Source organism: Cydia amplana, chromosome 10, assembly GCF_948474715.1.
Source record: "Cydia amplana chromosome 10, ilCydAmpl1.1, whole genome shotgun sequence".
NCBI lineage: Eukaryota > Metazoa > Arthropoda > Insecta > Lepidoptera > Tortricidae > Cydia > Cydia amplana.
This window is the reverse complement of record NC_086078.1, coordinates 7,486,737-7,510,747: the sequence shown is the minus strand read 5'-3', so window position 1 is coordinate 7,510,747 and position 24,011 is coordinate 7,486,737. Positions and strand designations below refer to the sequence as shown.

Sequence of the window (24,011 nt, the reverse complement as noted above, 5' to 3'; positions counted from 1 at the left end):
GTTACTTAAAGTATTTTTTGTTTATCTATCTTAACGATATAACCAGAAGGCGTGCTACATCGATCAACCATAATATGCGTGTAATAATTTTGTTAGGGTCCCCTTGTTTCCCATAAAGTTTAAGTCATAATGTTATCATTGTCATATTATGTGCCGCGAATGTGTGCCGGGAGTGTCTGAGGTTTTGTGAGATGATGGATGAAAGGCTTCCCAGTACTTGCATTTGACTTGTAATGACTAAGTATCTATAAGTCTTATTACTCGGTGCATTGGCACATGCTGTTATGCCGTGTAAATGTATTTAATAAATAATAATAAATTATCATTAGTCCTAAAACTGAAACCGTTAATTTTTCTGGATTCTCGTAAGGTTATGCTATAGATATGTTATTTAGGTAAGGTTAGGTTTGTTTTATGACAATCCTGAAAAGTGACGCGTTTCTGAACCAAATTAATTATGACATTTATGACTAACAAAAATCCGGGAAAACAATACATTATGACTTAAAACTTTTTGGGAAACAATAGAGACCCATTTTATTATTCTATACTTTTAAACGAGAAAGTGCCTACCTAATATTAAACATTTGCGTGGTCAAAAACGTCTTAGGTATACGAAATTGTAATCTACATCCTATTTCTACATGTATTTCAATAAAATTTTAAATAGGTATAAATGGGTTTTCAGGGAAAAAAATCTTTTCATGTTTAATTAAACGAGGAATAGTTTTTCGGAAAAAATAAATAAATGGAGAAATTTGTTTGAATTAAGTAACTAATTACCTAAATATTGCTATTTTTTTCAAAGTCCCAAATCTCGGATCTCGGGATTCCATACAGATAACTCATAAGTTTCGGAAGCAGAAGATACTATTTCTTGCGCTTTTGTCAATGATGCCTGCCGCTGCGTCTATAAAATTCGGTAGGTACTTAAATATTTTAGTAAATCAGCTTTTTGTCAACTATATTCGCTTGATTTGCTAATCAAGGCATGCTTCATGCAATTTAGACAACCTTCATAGAATTACTAAAAATTAGGCGCCCTCGATTGGAATTAGGTGACATCGATCTAAATAATAACGATATCCATGATGATTTTAATTGAGTAATTAATTAACCGCAGTGGCATAATAAACAACTTCATCTGATGAAATATAAACTTCTGCATAATCATTATTTGCTAAATGGGTAAAACTCCAAGTTGGCAGATTTATTTTATCTAAATATTATAGATATAATTACATTAGTCAACATAGACTAACAAGTTTAATTTAAGTAACTTTTGTTTGATGTCACCAGTAATTTTAGCTCAGTCTAATTCAGTTACTGTGGCTAAAGTTCTAATACTTCTTATACTTATTGTTTCAACATTCAATCTAAATTGCTACTACTAAGCCCTAAGGTGTACCAAGTAGCTTCATACAAAAATTGTACCATAGATGATTCGAAGTGCTAAACTCTTATCTAATAAAACTCGAGTCTTATACAGAGACGAATAGATCGGATTTTAAAACGCATTCTCATGTATTCGGTTTGAATATAAATTAACGCGTAAAGGCAGGCTTAGTATAACATTATGGTAATATATTAGCGAATTTAGCTTTGAGAGATTAGGTTCCAAGGTGAACCCTGCAGAAAGGAAATCGTTTTATGTCTAGAAAAAAATATTTATTTATGAGTAACAGATAAAGATTTATAAATAAGGTGTATTGGGGTAACTTCAAACGCGGGGTAATTTTGATACTATCCCGCATACAATTGCAAATATCTCCGAAACTAAGCAGAACCACTTTTTACAGTAGCAACAGCAAGCAAGTTGCAGTAGCAAAAGCGTTTCCAAATTAAATATGATGTGCTTTATTCATTGGTTGAGTAGATATTAGTGAATTTCTAAATAACCCGCCCGCTTTCGAAGTTACCCTAATGCACCTTATATCATTAGTTGAAATAAATGTATTATCGGTCTATCTAATTTGATTCCTTGGCCACTCTAGAACCATCAATTTGTTTATCTTAATCACAGTTCTTATTGAGTGATGGATTGTAGGTATGTGAGGTATGTCATGTATCTAGTAGAACGCGTACCTAGTTGAAAAACAGATTGGAGAATATTTTATTATAAATAGTAACTTAAAGTAGATGTAATGGAGACTGGCATGTAAATTAACAATAGGTAGAGGCTAAATAATTCATGTAACGTGCCAGCATTTTGGGCTTTGATGAAACAGCGCCTAACAAACCAGATTACATAATTTAGTCAACCCTTTGCCAAGCGTGCTTTGCATGAATACGCTAAATCGTATAACGTACTCTAAAACACATTTTACTTTCTACTTAGATTAGACACAGAATGACAAATAAAATGTAAGTAATATATAAAAAAAAGATTGAAAAATTATAAAAGCAGGACGCCATTTGGTTGGTGTATGATATTGCGATTGGTTCAAAAAGAATCGCGGTAATTTTATAGTCGAAGATACTATATAGATATATTTCATACTTTTATTCAGTTATTTGGGAGATGTCAGACTTTAAGCTAATTTTTCACTCTGTGCACTGCTGGCCAATAGGTAATTTTCTAGTACATATATCAGATGGACACAACACCGTCCCTCGCAGCATTGCACAATTACGCGTTTAGCATTAGATACTACACGCGTGTGACATTGGATTGACGCAGATTTAAATGCCCGAGTGGTTCACATTATTGACCGCATCGAATTAGAATTTTATAAATATAATACGAGAATATGTTTGAAATTGCGTACAGATTATATTTAGCTTTGCATAAACAAGTTACATTGTGTTTTTGAAAGATCTTACCTAATGGAACATCGCACATAATTAAATCCCATCACGAGTCTGTAAAAACAATTGACCTCCATGTATCTAGATCACGTATAATTTTTGTTGCCCTACAATTGTCTTGTGAAACAAATACGTGTTAATAATCTATATTCTTGACTTTAGTTGTATTTTCCATCAAATTTGCCCACAAATAAGGATACGAGTACTTACGGTTTTTTTATGGCCCGCCTATGGATGCCTACAACTCCAGAGATGTTACATGCGCGTTGCCGACCTTTTAAAAAAATAAAAACCTATACAATCCATTTTGAAGACCGCCATACTGTACCGTAGCCTCTATTTATATGTATGTTTTAGCCATTATTTTTTATTTAATTAATTATTTCCATGTGAACTACGATGTTTATGTCTCAATTTATTATATTAAGCTATAAGTCAAGTTATAATAGGTACTTAATCCATTTTATTTATTCATGTATTTATTGGTTTTGAAATAAGTATAAATTTGAGCAATTTTATTTTATTTTCAAACGCGGTTGTATGCCGAATGGGCCTTCGGTTTGTACAACTCGAGCCAAAAATAATAAAAATGGCAAGCCATTGTTCGTTATTATTGCCGTATTGAATTAACATTTATTTGAACTTAACAGTTAGTTATTTGTCTAACAAGAGGGCAGTTCGTTTTTGCTTCAAGTAGTAAATAATAAAACTCTTTATTAGGAACCTATACCTATCTAATATGTATTTATCCCGTGCAAGCGCAATATATTTTTATGATTTAATGATACTCGCTACGCCCATTACCTCACAATGAAAACATTAATATTAAGCATCACTAAGACTAACATTAACAAACACATAAAAATGAATTATTTTTATATATTTATATATATTTTTAAGTTAATATACCTACGTTGAAATTGTTCACGTATCAATCATATTCATATGATACACATGGATGGTCTCGTACCGTCGGTGTTTGTGTGTGTAGGTATACTTACTTGTATTTATTAACACGCGTGAAACATTTATCATGGATGACTGATTGACTGATTTACTGGGCAATGATTTATCCAGATGTGATATTTTATAATTCAATACTAAACTACATTAAACATAAAATGCTAAAGTAATTTGGGTTTGAGTTTTTCTAGCATTTTTACAAAACATTTACTTCATCGGAATATGTATTGTCGAAATTTGTAACTCGTATTATACAGTGTGTAAGTCTAATACGGGCAATAAATTAAACCAGATATAGAATTTACCCGTCTTATCATTAATTAAAATGTTTTTTTAAGTTACACTTAATTATGACCCCGTGATTAATTTTTTCCACATGTACCGAGCAGCAATGTACTGCAAACATTAAGAAACAGAAGATGACATGACATTACTAGATACGAGCTTTTTATAGTAACTGCCAACAAGCGTTGACAGTTACTTTAAAAAGCTCGTATTCCGTAACTTGTGTGGTGTATTACATTGCGGGCCGAATTATTTTGTATGGTTAAAATTTTCAATGCATTTCTAAGTAAAATCTATCTCAATATACTTTTTAGGTCCTATGCTAACCACCTTTTAAATATTCGCCCGTATTGGATTTACACACTGTATTTATTATGTATAATATCATGCAAAAGGGGTATATTAACTAGACTCTAGAGGATAAACGTATTAGGTTGACCGGAAGTGTTTGTAATAAAGGTGCCTTCGATTAGGTAAAATGTACTCAATGCCTTTTTATTTAGAATTTGTAAACGCTCGCTGCTGCATGGAATGTCCATGCATTTATTAAGCAGGTTTTTCTTGGTCTTTAAACTGTATTTCTGAAGTACCTTAATGCTGACGGCCATACCATTGCACATTGCACATAGGCGTCCACGTCCACACCTTATTAAAAGATTCTTGGCAGACAATGATCCGATCCAGTTACCTCATGTGACATGCTCTTTGATATAGTTATCGGATACAGTAATATTACGAATTTATCGAAAACAGGACGGAAAAACGGAGAAATTCGTCCATGACTAGATAAAACGCAAATCTAATGTCCATTTCATGGCCTAGCCTGGCGGCCAGCCTGACAATCGCTTGCGCTTCGCTATCGAATCGCTTTGTGTCTCTCTATCACTCTTCCATATTAGTGTGACAGTGACAGTTGCGTTTCGTTCGCTACGGAGCGATAGCGATTGGCATGTTGTCTACGGAGCCTGTAACCCTAAACACATGTGTACCTATATTTTACATGTACCTAGCAATTACTGACAAAGTCTAACATTGAGTTCAAATCTTCAAATCAAACTCGATGTAAGTACTTAAAGAAGTGCAAAAAGATGCGTAGATCATCAATATTCTCACGCCGTACCTGTGTCAGCCTTAAAGTAGAACCACACCTTATGAATAATATCTGAGATATGGATCCGTTTATCATAAAAAGGTAATATGTTATTATATGCTGGTCCATTCATCAAAAATATCCTAAAACCTTTGCATAATAATTAAGGTTCCAACGCTGGCACCCATTGCTGATGAACAAGTTTTTCCATCGAGCTCGTGACTTATTTTTTAGCAACCTTCATTAATTCGTGTGGCATTAAATCTGTCGGTAAATATAGGTACCCTGCCAGTTGTCTACCTTTCACAACATTATGTTTCCGGGTGTTATTTTTGGTGACAAACTTTACAATTTCCTGTTCCGTATCTCATCGATGCTAAAGCAGCCCTGGGGCAGTATTATCCGAACTCTACAATTTGGTCTCATTTCGTTCTCGATTAGAAAGAGAGCATGCAAATTATATAATATAAAGAACGGAACCACTGATTCCTTTTGTCATCTCATTGGTAGATAAATTGGTTCTTCAATTATTATTGTTGGTATTACAGTTTTGTTAAGAGAAAACATATCGGTATTTATTTTTAAATTATATTTAAATATATAGATCTATCATTGATCATGATGATCATTGTCATCATATTCATTGCCTGAGTTTAATCAACGCGTTAAGAAAGTCAATGAAATAAACAAGTTTAATATGTAGGATATCTAATGCATATGCATAACGCTGAGATTTTTTTAAATTAAAGAGTGTAGTTATATAAAAGTGATCGTATTTATCAAAGTTCGTTGTTTTTAATTTTAGCACAGATCCTTTATTAAACACAATTAGCATAATCATAATGATCAACAATAAATAGTACCAATACCAATTGAACATAAAAACTTATTTACTCAACGCGGTCAAAATTATTAAAAATACGTAAGTAAACCCTAAAATTATTATAGTGTATTAGTAGGAAGATAGTATTTATGTCAGATTAAATAAATTTATGGACTAACCTGGATTAAACGTTATGGTTAGGTTAAACATTATGGTTATTCGAAAGTCGACTGCTGAACCGTGAATGGCAGTTTTGACAGTACGGTGACCTATCTTCAATACCGTGAGACAAAAGTACAAGGTTTATTAAGTATTTGATTTATTTAGCTTTAACAGCCGGTTGTTATCATTATTATAAAAAATGATGTGCGTAGGTAACTATAAAATTATCTTGTTGAAAATAATTAAGTACATACCAAGTACTTAATAATAATATGATGGTCATGTCAAAAGTTTAGGAATGACGAGTCAAATCGCAATCCAGTATATACATAATATAATATAGGTACATTTCTTAACAGGATAATGTATAAATTACTTTTTCTACTCCAGCACTTAAATGTGTCAATTAAATGACTGACAGTGATATCTAAAGCAATGTCATTTGAATGATTTGTCTATAGGCTCATAAGATGACTGCTAGCAGTCATCTTATGAGTATAATACAACTGCTTTATTTTTTTTAAAGATACAAGTTCCGATCATCTTGATTGAAAGAGGTATGTTTTCATTTACAATAATAACTCTTTTTTTTTTTAAATAATAACTCTTTTTTTTTAATAATAACTCTTTTTTTTAATAATAACTCTTTTTTTTTAATAATAACTCTTTTTTTTTTTTTTTTGCTGCAGCTGTCATAGAAAAAGTAATGTATGCAACAGCTCATAATTGGTTCTTAAAATTCTCGGGTCTTTTTTAACTTCGACCCTTGAATTTTAAGAACCCTTATTATATCACTGTTGCATAAACTACTATAAGCGGTTATTACTGCGGTTGATTCTTCACGCAAATTCCTTTGCAAGTAGGTATGTAGGTATTATATATATTGTTTAATAATTCTCTTGCTAGTATGAATGATTCTACAAAGTACCTATTGACCATTAGACTAAATACTAGCTATCAAGGAAACCCAGCCTTGATCAGTTTAACCACGGTTCTTAGTCTGGGAAAGGCACTGAAGTCACACTTGAATGCATTATTATGTGAGCGTGGTGAGCGATGGTAACAAATGCTTCTGACGCCTTGATAGTTATCGTGAAGGGTATCAGATTGTCTGAGCTTGGAGATTACTTTAAAACTACAAAGGGATCTCGGAAACGGCTCTAACGATTTCGATGAAATTTGCTATATGCGGCGGGTTTTCGGGGGAGAAAAATCGATAGAAGTAGCTAGGTCTTATCCCTGGGAAAACGCGCATGTCTGTGTTACCTCTTCACGCTTAAACCGCTGAACCGATTTAGTTGGGCATAGAGACACTTTGAGTTCCGGGAAAGGACATAGGATACCTACTTTTTATCCCAGAACTCACCCCTCAAGGGGGTGAAACGGGGTTTGGAACTTTGTATGGGAAATCAATAACCGCTGAACCGATTTAGATGAAACTTAGTATGCGAATAGTATGAGCTGTGGGTGTGGGGAGGGATATAGAATAGTTTTTATGCCCGAAATCATAAAAAAGCGGCCAAGTGCGAGTCGGACTCGCCCATGAAGGGTTCCGTATTTAGGCGATTTATGACGTATAAAAAAAAACTACTTACTAGATCTCGTTCAAACCAATTTTCGGTGGAAGTTTACATGGTAATGTACATCATATATTTTTTTTAGTTTTATCATTCTCTTATTTTAGAAGTTACAGGGGGGAGACACACATTTTACCACTTTGGAAGTGTCTCTCGCGCAAACTATTCAGTTTAGAAAAAAATGATATTAGGAACCTCTATATCATTTTTGAAGACCTATCCATAGATACCCCACACGTATGGGTTTGATGAAAAAAAAATTTTTGAGTTTCAGTTCGAAGTATGGGGAACCCCAAAATTGTATTGTTTTTTTCTATTTTTGTGTGAAAATCTTAATGCAGTTGACAGAATACATCTACTTACCAAGTTTCAACAGTATAGTTCTTATAGTTTCGGAGAAAAGTGGCTGTGACATACGGACGGACAGACAGACGGACAGACGGACAGACGGACAGACGGACAGACGGACAGACGGACAGACAGACAGACAGACAGACATGACGAATCTATAAGGGTTCCGTTTTTTTCCATTTGGCTACGGAACCCTAAAAATGGGATGGAAATTTATAGAGTGCACCAATTTGGGGATGAAAAGAAGGATGAATAAAAAGCAGATTTGTCTAAAAAGTAAGGTACCTAAATTACTTATTCCACGCAGACGAAGTCGCGGGCAAAAGCTAGTATCAAATAACGAAAACAGTGGGCGTCCATAGAACTCGATTCACACAGGCTTGCCTAATTTTCTGTAAGTTGAGCCCTAATACTTTGATACTCATGAAGAGAGAAAGCTAAATTAAATCGGACTTGCCATTGAGTTTTTTTTTTTTTGATGCCGCGTCACTTATCTTAGGAACAGTTGCCAATATTTAAAAACCCGTTGTCTTACAAAAGCTTGTGGATAGGGTATGGACATGATTCACATGATTCAATTACAGAATTGAAAATAATGAAATGCTCTATATAATAGAATTTTATTATCTTTCTAGACGTCATAATGAGCGTGTAATGAGTGTTTAAATATAGGAAACAAAATAAATTGACAGCATTCTTTTTTTACCTGGTGGTGTAAGAATGGACGGGCCTATAAGTTCGGTCCTATATTTGTGACAAATCTGTATATTTGGAATTTTGATACGATGCCTGTAGGCCGAGATCCGGTCTTATCCGAAGTGGTAAAATATCGGATGCTAATCATCCGATCTTATTTTCTCAGGGATGCTCAAACTTTATTCGTGTCACCATTATATCTGATTAAATTAAGTATTAGGTAAATATGATTAATAGAAGATATTAAGTCACAATAAAGCTCCCAAATCATCTTGTATTGATCGCTACACTTAACTAAGTAACGCCACATACTTAATTGATCTCTTATTCTTAAACAAATATGTTTCCATTATTATAAATAGTAATAACGCAGACTGATTAAAAATGGTCGTATTCATTCCTCCACTTTCATATTATTTTATCCTTAAATCCTCTTTCATCACCTTTTTTCAACCTAACGCGCTTATGGTGTCAATGAACCCACGTGGTTCATTGACCCTACACGGGTTCATTGACTCCACATCTAAAGTTTGGCAACCATAATTTCTTGAAAATTTAGCGCATGGTGTAAGATCGGACAGAAAAAATGCAAAAAAATAAAAATCGGGTCGCATATGATAGCCCGAATTACTCCTAGGCCAATTCTTCTATATATTAATCAGTGGGTAATACCGGTTATTTTGCAATAGTAAACTCTATGATACCGGCAATAGGACCGAACTTATAGGCCCGTCCGTTCTTACACCACCAGGTAAAAAAAGAATGCTGTCAATTTATTTTGTTTCCTATATTTAAACAATCATTACACGCTCATTATGACGTCTAGAAAGATAATAAAATTCTATTGTATAGAGCATTTCATTATTATCAATTCTGTAATTGAATCATGTCCATACCCTATCCACAAGCCGAGAAAAAAAATCAAATCCAACATCATCTTAACCCACCTAAAAACGTCCGAAATTTACCCGAACTCACCTTACTTACCTACATAATTCTTTACAACTTTACATACATTCCTACTTACTTCTTTATATAAAATTGTAAAATAAGGGAGAAAGGGCAGCACCGGCGACCCAGTTTAAATAAATAATCCAGTTTACCCTCTACCAACTAATACATACTACTACCTACCTAAGTTATTATTAGGTACTTTATGTACAATTAAGGAATTTAATTTCAGTATAATTTTGTAACTTGTCACAGTGACTATAGTATGAGGTCCCTTGTGACTTTCATATTGATTGTCACTGTGAGAACGAACGAAATTATAGTTTGTCAAAGGACTGTCTCATTCAAACATAGACAGAGAGTATCATAATATCTTTGTCTTACACTAGTACTAGCACCCAGAAGAAAAGGATGAGTAGGTATGATTTTTTTTTGTTCTTATTTAGTGACAAATTGGTTTGACCAACTATAAATTCCTTACTATACCTAATGTTTGACAATTTTTTTGTAAAAAATAATTATTTTCAAAATAGCAGTACTTATAAATGGTGATATTGGTAACACTAAACACATAGAAAAACTTCCATACACATATAAAGCAAAGCAAATAAACTAAGTATAACAGTTTCAAACAAGTGCCCTGTTTATCAAAAGCTTGTAACTTGTAATACAAGTGAAAGTCCCTTTTTGACAACTTTTGTTAGAAAGGGACTTCCACTTGTATTACAAGTTACAAGTTTTTGATAAACAGGGCAAAGGTCTTATATTTTTAATTACGATTCTGCGCATTTATACCCATCCTAGTAGTTCCACTTCCACTAATTGAAAATTCATTATTGCTACATGCTATATTATATAGGTACGTCACGTTATTAAATATCGACACGGTCAAAGCGTCAAAAATATGTTATATACACGATCTTATTGCCCATACATTAAGGTAGTGTGTACATATTTTTGGCACGTTGTTCGTGTCTATATTTTAATACCTTGACTGTACATAGCTCTATCACACATAACATAATAAAATTTATAGTGCTTAGACGCTTATTAAACAACTACGCACGTGCTAGTCTGCTGTTAAAATACCGACAAAGTAAGATTGAAACTATTGAAAGTACTTTATCTTTTGACTTTAATGTCTTTAGTTTATGTTTATTCTCAAAATACTGGTTCTACTGGTTTACTTCATTTAAAGTACCTATAATAAATTTAGTATCCAAACCGAACGCCGCACGGGTCCCGCGCGTGCCGTACCTAACCTACCTACATTCCGCAATACAGTGTGTAAATCCAATACGGGCGAATATTTAAAAGGTGGTTAGCATAGGACCTAAAAAGTATATTGAGATAGATTTTACTTAGAAATGCATTGAAAATTTTAACCATACAAAATAATTCGGCCCGCAATGTAATACACCACACAAGTTACGGAATACGAGCTTTTTAAAGTAACTGTCAACGCTTGTTGGCAGTTACTATAAAAAGCTCGTATCTAGTAATGTCATGTCATCTTCTGTTTCTTAATGTTTGCAGTACATTGCTGCTCGGTACATGTGGAAAAAATTAATCACGGGGTCATAATTAAGTGTAACTTAAAAAAACATTTTAATTAATGATAAGACGGGTAAATTCTATATCTGGTTTAATTTATTGCCCGTATTAGACTTACACACTGTATTTATGTTTTTTGAGTGCATTCTTGACCTATACTTGAACCTAATGGACAACAGGTGTCTAAAAGAATAAATAATATCAAATGAAAAATACCAGTTCTAACAGGTAAGAGAAGTCACTGGACATTATCAAATCAAGGATTTTGAATAATTAACGTCTGTTTTACTCGTACCTGCTCAATAATAATTTTAACAAATAATAGAGATTCTGTTTTAGTTATGCACGCTTTACGTCTTACGTCCAAATCTAATCCGGCGTGACGGAGTTCTTTACATACAATGCTCTTAGAATATTTACAAACATGGTCAACGGAAAGATAAGTTAAAAAAAAAAGTATATGTCATACTTGTCGCGCGTTTCCGATGGGACAGTAGAGGCAGACTGCCTGGCTTCTGAAGAAGCTCTTGCAGCTCAGGCTGGGGCGCAAACTCTTCGCTCCGTCCCTTCATTTTGCAGTCTTTCACTAGCACTAGTATTTTTTCACTGATAGTCAATTATTCGAATATGTGAGTGTAGAGTATAAAGCGCAAAATTGCGATCGGGATATGCGTAAAAGTCGCGTTTCGGCGAGCGTCAGCGATCGCGTTTAGGGGGAGGCGCATGGCTCTGGACTGTGGTGTCCGCGGGGTGAACCGGCTTTATAGCTAGCTGTGGTAGACACAAGGATGCTGACCGAGAGTCGCGCGGCGACTGACGGCCGGTCAAGGGTATGCTCCGGCACCTCTAACACGGACGCAGCCTCAACAGACGTCGCCTTCGCGTTTCGCTGCAACTTTGTGTTACAAATTATAATAGCGGTATTGTTTACCAATCAAGGTCCATAATTAAATCAATTATTGAACGTTAGATAAGGTTTAAAAAGGTCTCACAATACGTAAACCGTTTAATAAACCGGAAAATTATTCTTCCTGCTCAGCAGTTTGTGAATTTTATTTATTTACCTACGAGTATTTACCTACTCGCAAAAGGAAAACTACTGTAAAGATGCACACATAACATGGAAAATGTTAAAAACCCCTGGAAAATGAAGGGGTTTGTTTGACTTTATTTTTTCGTTTGACAAAGGGGTTCGTTTGACTTTTTTCGATTTTTTTATTATTATAAGGGTTAGCGAAACACAAATTTCATCATTTTTTTTAAAGCTCCATAAAAGAATAATAGCTGTGAATAAATATTTTTATATCGTTAACGTTAATAATACGATACGATACGATCGATACGATACGATACGATATTAATATCCAGAGGAAAATGGGGACTACGTTCGTATTCGCATGGGGAAATTGGAAAAGCGGTTACGTGACGTCGTCCCCTTTCGTGTTAAGGCCACCCCACACTAGCGTCTCCGAGCGTCGGCACCTACTGCCGTATTCGAACTTCAAGATATTCACAAGACGACACGTACTAGATCCATTCTAGATACGTTATAGTTTAGATTTCAACTAGTTCTCTTTTGCAGCGCAATTCGGGCAACCAATGTCACTTTTACGATAGATCGTGTTAGATATCTATTAGATGTGAATTAGATCTCTAAGTAATATCTTGTGGAAATCGTTCAAGAGTATCTGCAGAATCGCGGAAATGTCAAATTTGACAGGTTAGATCTTAAAGATATCGTTATCGTAACTTGGCGATGTCGAATCGGGCCCCTAGTCGACTCTATGGCTGCTGCTGGACGCAACTGCGTAGCGGCGCTATTTTTCGTATAGGTAGCGCTGACTAGATGCACACGCTCAAAAGACGCTAGTGTGGGGTGGCCTTAACCTTATTAGTTATTGTATTCCTTGGTCCTAACTAAATATGTAAATATAAAGCCCTCGTTATATTCAAACCATCCGCGCGCGTTTCCTCTATGGTGTGGAGACTGGAGACTGTATTATGACATTTATGACAACAACGAGACTCGCCCTCGGCAGGACATTCCACTACCTACCTATTCATTAAATTACCTTGCAACGCACGCCGCTCTTCGATCGTATCTCTTAACTGCCCATTTCGACATGCCTAGACTTTATCTGATATGCTAACTTGTTCTATGATATGTTAACAAACGCAGCAATAAGCATACACAATGGTGTGTTGAGATGTTATCCAGATTCTGTTGAACAATTTAATCAACATAGGTAAGTGTATGTCAAACATAAAAAAAAACTAAACACTGATTAAGCTTTTATGATTTTTACACATTATTAAGTTTAACACGGGACTTAATCATGTATGTATACCTAATTAAGTTTCAAAATATAGCTCCGATGTTTCAAGGAGAGTGGTCTCGGAGAAGACTGGTTAAAGTTGACATCAACATTTTCTAGCCGCGCGAGTTTTTCGAACTACCCGCACCTTAGCTTGATTGTCAACTTGAACTGGGCATTCGGGATGTTACTCGGTCGACACACACTAGTTTAATAACAAAACTAAACCAATCAATCATAAACCTCTTGGATTAATAATATCTTGTAAGGTACAGTCAGCAAAGTCATTATTAGCTTAGCATTTCTACATAAAAATCCAAAAGCTTGCATCTTAAACGGCCTGATGCCATGTCGAAACCTACATAATATGTAATTATGTATGTTTTAAACCTTATAATATTACTTTTGTATAAGTACACTAAGTTAATCACGAAAAAATAAATTATTTATACCTACAGGGGCTTCAAGGTCCCTTTTAATAGTTTTTCGTAGATACCTGCTTAACTCTTAAAAGGTGGCCCGTAGTAAAAAAAATTCTATTACATAAGTATTAATATAGGTAGGGTTAGTTGTTGATCAATGAAACACTAAAAGTTCAAGCCTTCCTATCTCTGGTGTTTTTAAAGTTATGAGTGTGATATTTCGTATGAAGATAAACAATTTATTTGGCTATCATATGGCGTTCTTGATTTCTACTTATTCTTAACAGTTTCTGTATTATAAACAGGCATCGGAGTTTTTGTCGCATGGTAAGACTAATAGCAAGCTATGGAGTCGACATTTGCCATAAATGTGAACTCTTATTCATACTCATACTCATTTATTTAATTTATCTTAAAATGCCTTTAGAGCGGTCGGTCGTGTATATTATCTTAGTCGAATTATATAAAAAAATATTTTTCTATTACTTACATTATGAATTCATAACTTCAACTATTTTAACATACAACTATACAAACTACATCGCTGCGAAAGACCTAATGTCATGTAGGTACTGACCGCTGATAAAATCGATTCGTCCAAATCGCACATCTGATTAATCTTTCCAATTTCTCGTTTAAATAAGTATGAAAGTATAGACGGACACATGTTGAAACGTAAAATATCTTTCAAGTCAACAACTAATCAATGACAGTAGTGATATAATTAATTCATAACTTTTTTAATTGCGGAAGGTTATTTTCTTAGGTGACAGTTCCATTCACTTTCGGCTCTATTGCAACAAATGAGGTTTAATAAATTAAACTCATATACGTAGTAACTATTTAGTAATCTGTTCTCATATTACATAAAATTAATCATGAGTATGAGTATGAATAAGAGTTTACATTTATAGCAAATGTCGACTCCATAGCTTGCTATTAGTCTTACCATGCGACAAAAACTCCGATGCCTGATTATAAAGCTTTTTTTGAAAAATTAGTTTTGTTTCATTGTGTACTTGTGCATGTTTTCAATGAAACACTCTAATTTTTACAGTGAAACAGATGTAATATATATAGTCTACCATGAAACATCCTTAATAAACATTGAAACGTTGTAATAAATGAGTTACATTAATACATACATCCTTTCAATCAATTAATGAGAAAGGAAAGGAGAACATAGTGGTAGGCTGAAATTTGTTATTGAAAAGGTTTCCGAAATATGGAATCGTTATAAGATTGCTGAAATATCTAAAAGCGAAAGACTTGTTTCATTGTAAACACACCTAAGTTTCATTGTGAATCGAAAATCTGGTCGGCACTTACGGCATGCTGCGAGAAAGGCGCCTTTTATATCCACGGAGCATGATTGCCAACTAGGTGGACGCGGGAGGGTTTTAAGCATCTCCATGCTTGATATCATACTCTTTCTTGCAACATAGTGTTTATAAACCACTGTTTCAATGTTAGATATGTGACCTTAACCTTGCCATCAATGAAACATTCAACATATAAACTATCCTATGTCAGCCATTTCTAAAGTTAAGTATCTTATGTTTTGTCATATGATAGACAAATTATTATCAATTTTCATGGTATTTTAGTTTCACAAATTTCGCACATAGTCTTTAATTAATTAAATAAATTATGAGTTTGGTTCATTGTATACTAAAATACTGGTGTTCAGTGAACATCATGTTTCATTGTTTACTGCATAAAAATGTTTCATTGTGAGACTAGGGGGTGTTTTTTGAAATAATTAAAAAAAACTGCACCAAAGAGTGAAAGAAATTTAAAAATATTTAGCTCCAAAGTAACTTTAATACACATAGAACACAACAAAAAATTAAATAACGCCAAACTAGACTCTATATCTTGGTAAAAAATTGCGAAACATAAATGAAAAATATTACTTTTGTCGCACGAATTCACAATAACGCTCGTAGCAACGTGCTCCTTCTCCGAGGCGCGCTCGCGTATTGGGGAGGTGCTGGGGGTCCCTGAGCCTTCCCTTGCTTGACAGACGGCACTAGCTGATAACACCTAGTTTCCGAGATATCGCAAAGTTTCACTGTGTACGATTGTTTCAATGTTCGACAAGTGACCCTACATAAAATGTTCTACAAAAAAGATTTAAGTAGTGCACTTTTTCGCTAGGATCAATATTTTAAAAGTGTTTAAAATATATTAAAGTGGGAGAGTTACATATAATTTCTTCTAAGGTCGTTTTATTTAGTTTTTCGTAAATAACTCGTAAACGGTAGGTAGTTATTTACGAAAAACTAAAAAAAAAGGACCTTGGAACAAATTATACGTAACTTTCCCACCTTAATATATTTTAAAATATTGAACCCAGCAAAAAAGTGTACTGAATCTTTTTTGTAGAAAATTTTATGTAGATTGCTTATGTAATAGAACATTTTTTACTACGGGCCACCGTTTAAGAGTTATTTACGAAAAACTATAAAAAGGGACCTGAAACGGACCTTAGTGCGAGCGAGATGTTTACCAGCCGTTCTCTAAGTGTGTTCCGCGGAACCCTAGGGTTCCGCGACACCCCTGCAGGGGTTCCGCAAGAATTTAGAATTATGCTTATTAATAAAACAAGCAACAACAGTTGCACTCCGGGAGTGCCGATAGAAGTGAAAACTCACCTCACTATGTTACCGACGCCCGGTAACACGATACATACGTTTAGCGGAGGTATTCTATTTATTTATTATATAATATTATCATTCTCAAATAAGATCACACTTTGTCATTGACATGTTTATTTACATACTGCCATGACAACGTCAAATTATTTGAACATAGGTAAAGAGTCTCGAAAAGGAATCCGCAACATAAATGTCAAATAACATTGAGTTTTTCTTTATTGATTTAAATGCCATCTAAATTAACCTAACTTAACCAAAACTATCCTATTGAAGCGCGGCACCCTACCGCGGCGCGCGAGGCTGCCCGCCTCCGCGCCGGGGCGCCGGGCCCGAGCACCGCGAGCCTATTATGAGTGGCCATCTAAACCTTACGCCCCTTACGGTCCTTACGGTCACGTGATCGCCGCGACGCTGTCTCGAGTTTATCATTTTTTCCCCACCTCAAAAAGTGCCCAGCGCCGCTAAAGAAGTTTTCACTTCAAAAATACACTTCTAAAAACTATTTTTTTATCGTAGGGTTCCATCAAGTATTTCGCTTTCCAAAAGGGTTCCGTCAAAAAAAAAGATTGAGAACCGCTGGTATAGAAAGTAAAAGTACCTACTTAAGTTGGGGCACCGACCATACTGAGTAAAACATGCGTCATGGCTGGGGCAAACCTGAAAACTGCAATTACCGGCTTCACTCGCCTTGAAAATATCAGATCATGCTGGCTTTGTTTGTTCATGATTATGAGTTATGAGGCTTCTATTATGTTTAGGGCTAATATATATAGGTACGTACGTTAAATTTATCTGGTAATTAAGTTAGTTTAGAGTTCCGTATCTACCAAAAATGAACCTAAGTGTAGGAACATATATACCTACCTACTTCTTCTTCTTTCCATCCTGTTACCCCCTGGTGGGGTGTAGGGCTCGAATCTTTTTCGTCCACTTAGGTACTCCCGTCCTACATATATACCTACCTAGCGTCATACATTTTAAATTCAAGTTTTAAATAACAATAGGCAATTATATGCTTAAAAAAATCTTAGGTAGGTATATAATACTGAATTGAGATTACATTTAGGTAGGTAAATAATTCCTATATATCCGGTAGGTACATAATAATATCCTCAAATCCAGCTGAACCGCAGGTAGGTCATTTGCATACAGGAAAAATTTCCTTATAAATTCTTTAACAGGTGAATTACCGGGGCCCGCATGGCACAAGTGCATAAAACTTAACTAGATAAGTAGGTACAGTTAAATAATTTAATTTCCTACATATTTTGTACTTTGTCACAGTTACAATAGTATGAGGTCTCTAGAGAATTTCATATTGATTGTCTAACCATATCTAATTTTTATTTCTTTGCAGTTGTATATACCATACATAACATAATTAGCAGTATAATTTTAGTACAAAATAGCTAGTGATATTGCCGAGGGATCTGATGATCAAAATTATAATCAGAAGTATATTTTCAGACTAATTTTTGTCGATAAAAGTAAGTAATTAAATTTTACAAATAATGCATTTTTATCTAGGAAATACAGAAGTGAAATATCCACAACGCAGGCTTCGTCAGGTGGCCACAAATGCAAATCAGCATCATGCAGACCAATTGAGATAAGAGGTAAAAACCCGCACGATGGCCTAATCTTCCGTCGCAAGTTTCGCGCTGCGCGCCATATCTTATTTTTCCTTCTAATTTCCTGGCTTTATCACCAACACTTAACATTTTATTGCCAAAATATAAGGGGCGTAAAACTTTCTGTTGGAAACAGTAGGTAAGTAGTAGGCAATGGCACTAGTCACACAACTAATAATAGGTAGGTACATTTTGCAGCTATGGCTAACCGCAACGTCACAACAACCTTATCTACGAACCTAAAAAGATTTGTAAATAGGTATACAAAGTGAAACCTAGGTCTAATTAACGTATACGTATTATAAGTAAGTAATAAAATAGTAACCAGTTTATACGTGCAAAGTAAACGCAGAAATATCTGCATTTTTACGAGTTTGAGTACATTCATGCGTAGCTACTTTATTCGCAAAGATGGAGTGGACTGTTACGAGTGAATCGTGAGCTTCGTCCCCAGTATAAATAGCTCGTGACAGCACAGTAATAACTATGTATATGCATAATCGGACCTCCAGCTTTATAAGCCTAAGCATGCACTTGACTAGTATAGCAGACCGTTGCAAACAAACCTTGGCAGACTTAGTATGGTTGACTTAGCCGTTAGGATGCTGGAGGTCCTGGTTTCGAATCCCGGTATTAAGGGCATTTATTTATTGGATTATCCCAGTATTAAGGGATGTTTTCTGCATATTTATGCATTTGTATATAAGTAGATATATGTCTATATATTATAGGTACCTATGTATCGTCGTCTACCTACCCACAACACAAGCCTTATTGAACTTCCTGCGGGACTAGGTCGATTTGTGTAAGATTTTCCCATAATATTTATTTAATTAATCGGGGGATACATTAATACTGGATCGCCTGATACGATGCGCTTAGCAGCAGCGTTGACAATGAGAACCCAGCAATTTGTCAACTATGGGCTGAGTATTCCATGATAGTAGCAACTACTACTTACTGTATATTATGTACCTATGGTGTGGTCATTGTGAACAAGTATTTGCTTGAGATCTGGTTAATAACTTTAATAACACAGTGCAAGTCGTAATTAATCGATCTAGCAACAGGTATGCAGTGTTTATACCTACTTACAAATAGTAGAGCTACATCTACTACCACGATACATTCGTGTGTAAAGTACTTCATTTAGCGTGCGAGATAAATTATATTTTCAATGTTGTTTACTACCACACAGAGTCAGATATTTATCAAGTGCCACTCCCAATAAATCATTAGAGTTTTATACGAGCATCGATTATTATTAACCCATAAAAAAACAATTGCCCATTAAATTGATTAGAGTTTAAAAAATGGACGACACTTGAGGTCAAACGCAGAGCTTCTAAAAAGCATTTAGAATTTATCTATAAATTTGTATACCTTCATCCTCTGCCATAGAAAAGACAAACCTGTGCCTTCTAGTATTTGGACAAGCTCCTTGAGGCACAGAATAAATAATAGTACTAAGTACAGAAGACTCACTGCCGTATTCGAACTTCAAGATATTAACAAGAGACGACACGTACTAGATCCATTCTAGATACGTTATAGTTTAGATTTCAACTAGTTCTCTTTTGCAGCGCAATTCGGGCAACCAATGTCAAGCCCTCGCTACACGGTCGCCGACAAGCCTTCTAACCGTCTGACCTTGGTCTGTCCTTGGTCAGTTTTGGTCCAATTTTGTTGGAAACAACTGTCTTCACGGTCCGTCCAGACCAAGGCCACGCGGTCTGAGGGGCTTGTCGGCGACCGTGTAGCAAGGGCTTCACTTTTACGATAGATCGTGTTAGATATCTATGAGATGTGAATTAGATCTCTAAGTAATATCTTGTGGAAATCGTTCAAGAGTATCTGCAGAATCGCGGTAATGCCAAATTTGACAGGTTAGATCTTAAAGATATCGTTATCGTAACTTGGCGATGTCTATTACAAAATCCGAATCGGGCCTTCACTCTCTAACAAAACGCGTCTGTTACGATCAGCACAGATATGGCCGCTAGGTGGCGACAGCGCCACGCGCGGCTTATGGCTTTCCCCAAAATTGGAGCCGAACGGATGTACTTTTAGCTACCTGTAGCAAAGCAACGAAATCGCGGAGTGAGACACGCCTGCTTGAGGTAGGTAGGGACGCGCGGACGCGCCTTAATTAGGCAAGGTTGTTACCGATTCGAGTTAAAGTTACACTGGCTTACCCAAGACTTGGACTTGGCCACCAATATAAATATATCTTCTGATCCTGAGTACGGTCAGTAACCTATCCCTGAGCTTCGCCTCTGCAAGGGTAGGTATACCGACCCGCGAGGTTGGCTCCTTGTTATTAATAGCAAAGACCTTTCGTACACCGGTTTGATATTGACATGTAAGGAGTATATGTGACGTTATCTATGAAAAGGGACCTTATTGTCGATGGCGCTTACGTCATTCATAACGATGCTCCGATATAAATATGTACCTACAATGCCATCTGCTGCTGTGCGGCGTAAGCGCCATCGACAATAAGGTCCCTTTTCATAGATAATGCCCCATATACCTTAGTATTAGTACTTACACTTACTTATCCACGGGAAACCCCTCGTAGGTACAACTCACAGAAATAACAATGTGAGGAATCTTTCCTGTTGAAATTTGATAGCTTAGCCGCTCTTGATATACGGTATAGGTACGTCATGTTGACGTCAAAAAATTAGCGACGTGCACTACATGCTACTAATATTTATGTACAAGGTAAAGTCTGTGAGCACTTAGAATGACATACGGGTTGTAGAAAGATACTTCAGAATAGTTTTCCGAGGGCCTAACGCGAAAAACACGAAAATCAAAATTTCGTTATCTGCCTCTTTAACGCTCGAATATGCAAGAGGACTAATACTAATGTATTGAGGAAGGAAAGGAGGAGGAGAGGCAGATAACGAAGTTTCAAATAGTTTCAATTTTGGTGTTTCGCGGTAGGCCCTCTGGTGATAGACGGCCCATGACAAACCATGACTGTCTGTGTCTGTAACCTAGTTTTAGAAATGATATTCGAGTTTCTTTTAATAAATAAACTGCTATTTTGTTGCACACTGCCTTGCTATAAAATTCACAACGAACTGGAATCGCGTTGTAGAATTTTAGAATCTTTCGCTTGAATGGTCGGGTCTCAACTCAATATTGAAAGTCAAACCTTTTCTCCATTGTTTTTTTACAACTATTTCTACTTTATGGTAATTTATATCTAAACATCAACAACAGTTACAAAACTAAGCAAGTATCCACCTACTATAAAAACCTGTTTATTGACCACTTTAATTCATCAGTTCTACTTAAACTAAATGAATCATTAAACATGTTAGACATTTTAATACTCTTATGCAAATAGAATCACAGATTATACTTATTTACATGGTTTTATGTAAATCGCATATGTATTGGAATCACTCGTATATGTATGGGTTCCAGTAGGCAGTTGTCAACGGGGTTTTCCGAAATACCCGCAGAGTATTTCTGCGAAATATTCTAACGCTTGAGCCAACACCGCTAATACGTCAATGGTATTTTTGTGACCGAATTTACGGAAACGATATTTTTTGAAAACAAACTCGACTTGGCGGGGGCACTGCCGTGCCCCCAGATCGTTTGTTGGGCTCAGTGGCGTAACTAGGGGGGTGCTGGGGGGGGCACGTGCCCCGGGCGCCGTCCAAGGGGGGGCGCCAAAATGGGCAAAAGACCTCCCATAGAAAATGGACCAGCCAAAAAGTAGGAAACAGAAAAAAATTTTTTCGCGACTTATGGTCTCATAGTAAAAATTGCTCAGTATAATTCCAAAACCTCCCTGGCAACGGAAATGCAGTTATTTTTTAGCCACCCTGTATACAGGGTGGTCCAAACCTTGACATCCAAAACATTTTTTTAGAATCCTCGTCGTTGGTCATCAGAATTTACCCCATGTATGTTAACCGATTTTTCGTAGTTTTCGAGTTTAACTTTTGTTAAGAAATTCCGGGGTGAAACTTTGCGTTGCTTTTATGCCTTCTAATGAAATAGCGATGGGGAAGTGACCCCATAAAATAATAGTAGAAATAAGAAAAGAGGATTTTTGTAATGAATTACTAATTTGGAAGCTTTCCACCTCAGATCCTTTGAGCGGCGACTCTGACAAATTATGACTATTAAGTATCACTTTTTTGACCTTTTAAAAAACGTAGGGTCTAGCAGTTTCTAAAATAACCAAAAGTCCTTGAAATCGCTTGTATTTTTTATTTATTTAGGTAAGGGCAACATCTAAGCTTGAACGTAAAAGTTTGTCTTTTTTTCCAAACACAGCCAAGTGAGGATGCTGATTTTTTTTAGCAACTGCGCCGTTTGTGATGGATTATGTTACAAAAAGAAATATTCAAAAAAGTTCAATAGTTTTTTTTAATAAATAATAGCTTACCCCGGAATTTCTCAACAAAAGTTAAAAGTAATAAAAATAAAAATCATAATTCGAAAACTACGAAAAGTCGGCTAACATACATATTCTGATAGCCCACAGCGTGAGGAATCTAAAAAAAAATTTTTGGACGGCAAGGTTTGGACCAACCTGTACTTATAACACATGCCGTGCTAACATCGCTCGTTCTGTGATACTAGAATGCCGTGAAAAACCTGTGTCAGGTATTGAGAGCATTCTATCCAGAGTATCGGTGTGGGATCCAAGACTCAATTTTGCGCGTTTACCGCTAAGAAAACCTCATCTTTCAAGGCACAACCCTTCCCATGTCAGGGAGTAATTTAATTTAATTTGTGTTTAATTTGATTTGTATAATAATCCAATATTCTTATGGAATAATAACATCAATAAATTGCTCTGATAATTAGCTTAAGATAATTTATAAGTATGTTACGATTCATAAGTGCTTGTTGCTAGGCCTACATGAATAAAGTATATTTTGACTTTGACTTTGACTTTATTGGGAGCCTCGGTGTTGACATCTCCATCAGGGTCGTCTAATAATTTCGTAGCCACCTTGCTGGGTAGGCTGCGCTCGTATCAAAAAAACTCGGCGTGCTCAATAAAGGGAGGCGATACTTTACTCTGGGGCAGACAGATTCATAGGTGTACCCACGGTGGGGCAAGGTGGGGCAGTTGTCCCACCCTGGTCTCTGACCATAAGCTAAGAATCTCTGTTTCAACCGTACCCTGTTACAACGTCCCCAGCCTCCCCTACTTCTGCCCCACCTCTTAAAAAATGCTGCGTACGACCATGGACAGATCCCATATAATGAGCACCTAGATGCCACCTTGGTCCCTTCAAATCAGTCCAAAGGCGCGCTATGAATAGTCTACGATCCCAAACTTACAAGCGATATTGAATCTTCAAGTCTAAGGAGATCTCCAAAAAAGAAGTGTAGGTATAAGTTTTAAAATGGTCGGCAACGCGCATGTAACGCCCCTGGAGTGTAGACGTCCATAGGATGCGGTGACCGCTTACGATCAGGTGAGTCGTAAGCTTGTTAGCCACCGATGGACTAAAAAAACACTTATTTGTCTAAATCAAAAGTAAACTTTAATAAGTAAAAAGTAACCCTTTCGTTAGTTCATTTCGTTGGGGAGGGGGGGGGGGGGGCGCAAATTTGGTGCCTGCCCCGGGCGCCATATCCTCTAGCTACGCCACTGGTTGGGCTTGACGTAGGTATTCTATCTAAAGCTTTTAATTTATCGCAATATATATACCTACACAATATTGTGCGGAAAGAGT

General features: G+C 35.9%; 2 protein-coding genes across 2 annotated transcripts in view; one reads left to right on the top strand and one right to left on the bottom strand.

Annotated features, from left to right (window-relative positions):
• Window positions 1-12,191, bottom strand: part of LOC134651338 (organic cation transporter protein-like) — a 56,670-nt gene extending 44,479 nt beyond the window's left edge. Inside the window, exon 1 of the mRNA XM_063506412.1 lies at window positions 11,730-12,191. Coding sequence (XP_063362482.1) covers window positions 11,730-11,832 — 103 coding nt within the window. The 5' untranslated portion in view covers window positions 11,833-12,191. The remainder of the gene's footprint in view (window positions 1-11,729) is intronic.
• Window positions 1-24,011, top strand: part of LOC134651346 (organic cation transporter protein) — a 499,346-nt gene that overhangs the window by 101,591 nt on the left and 373,744 nt on the right. The window lies entirely within an intron of this gene.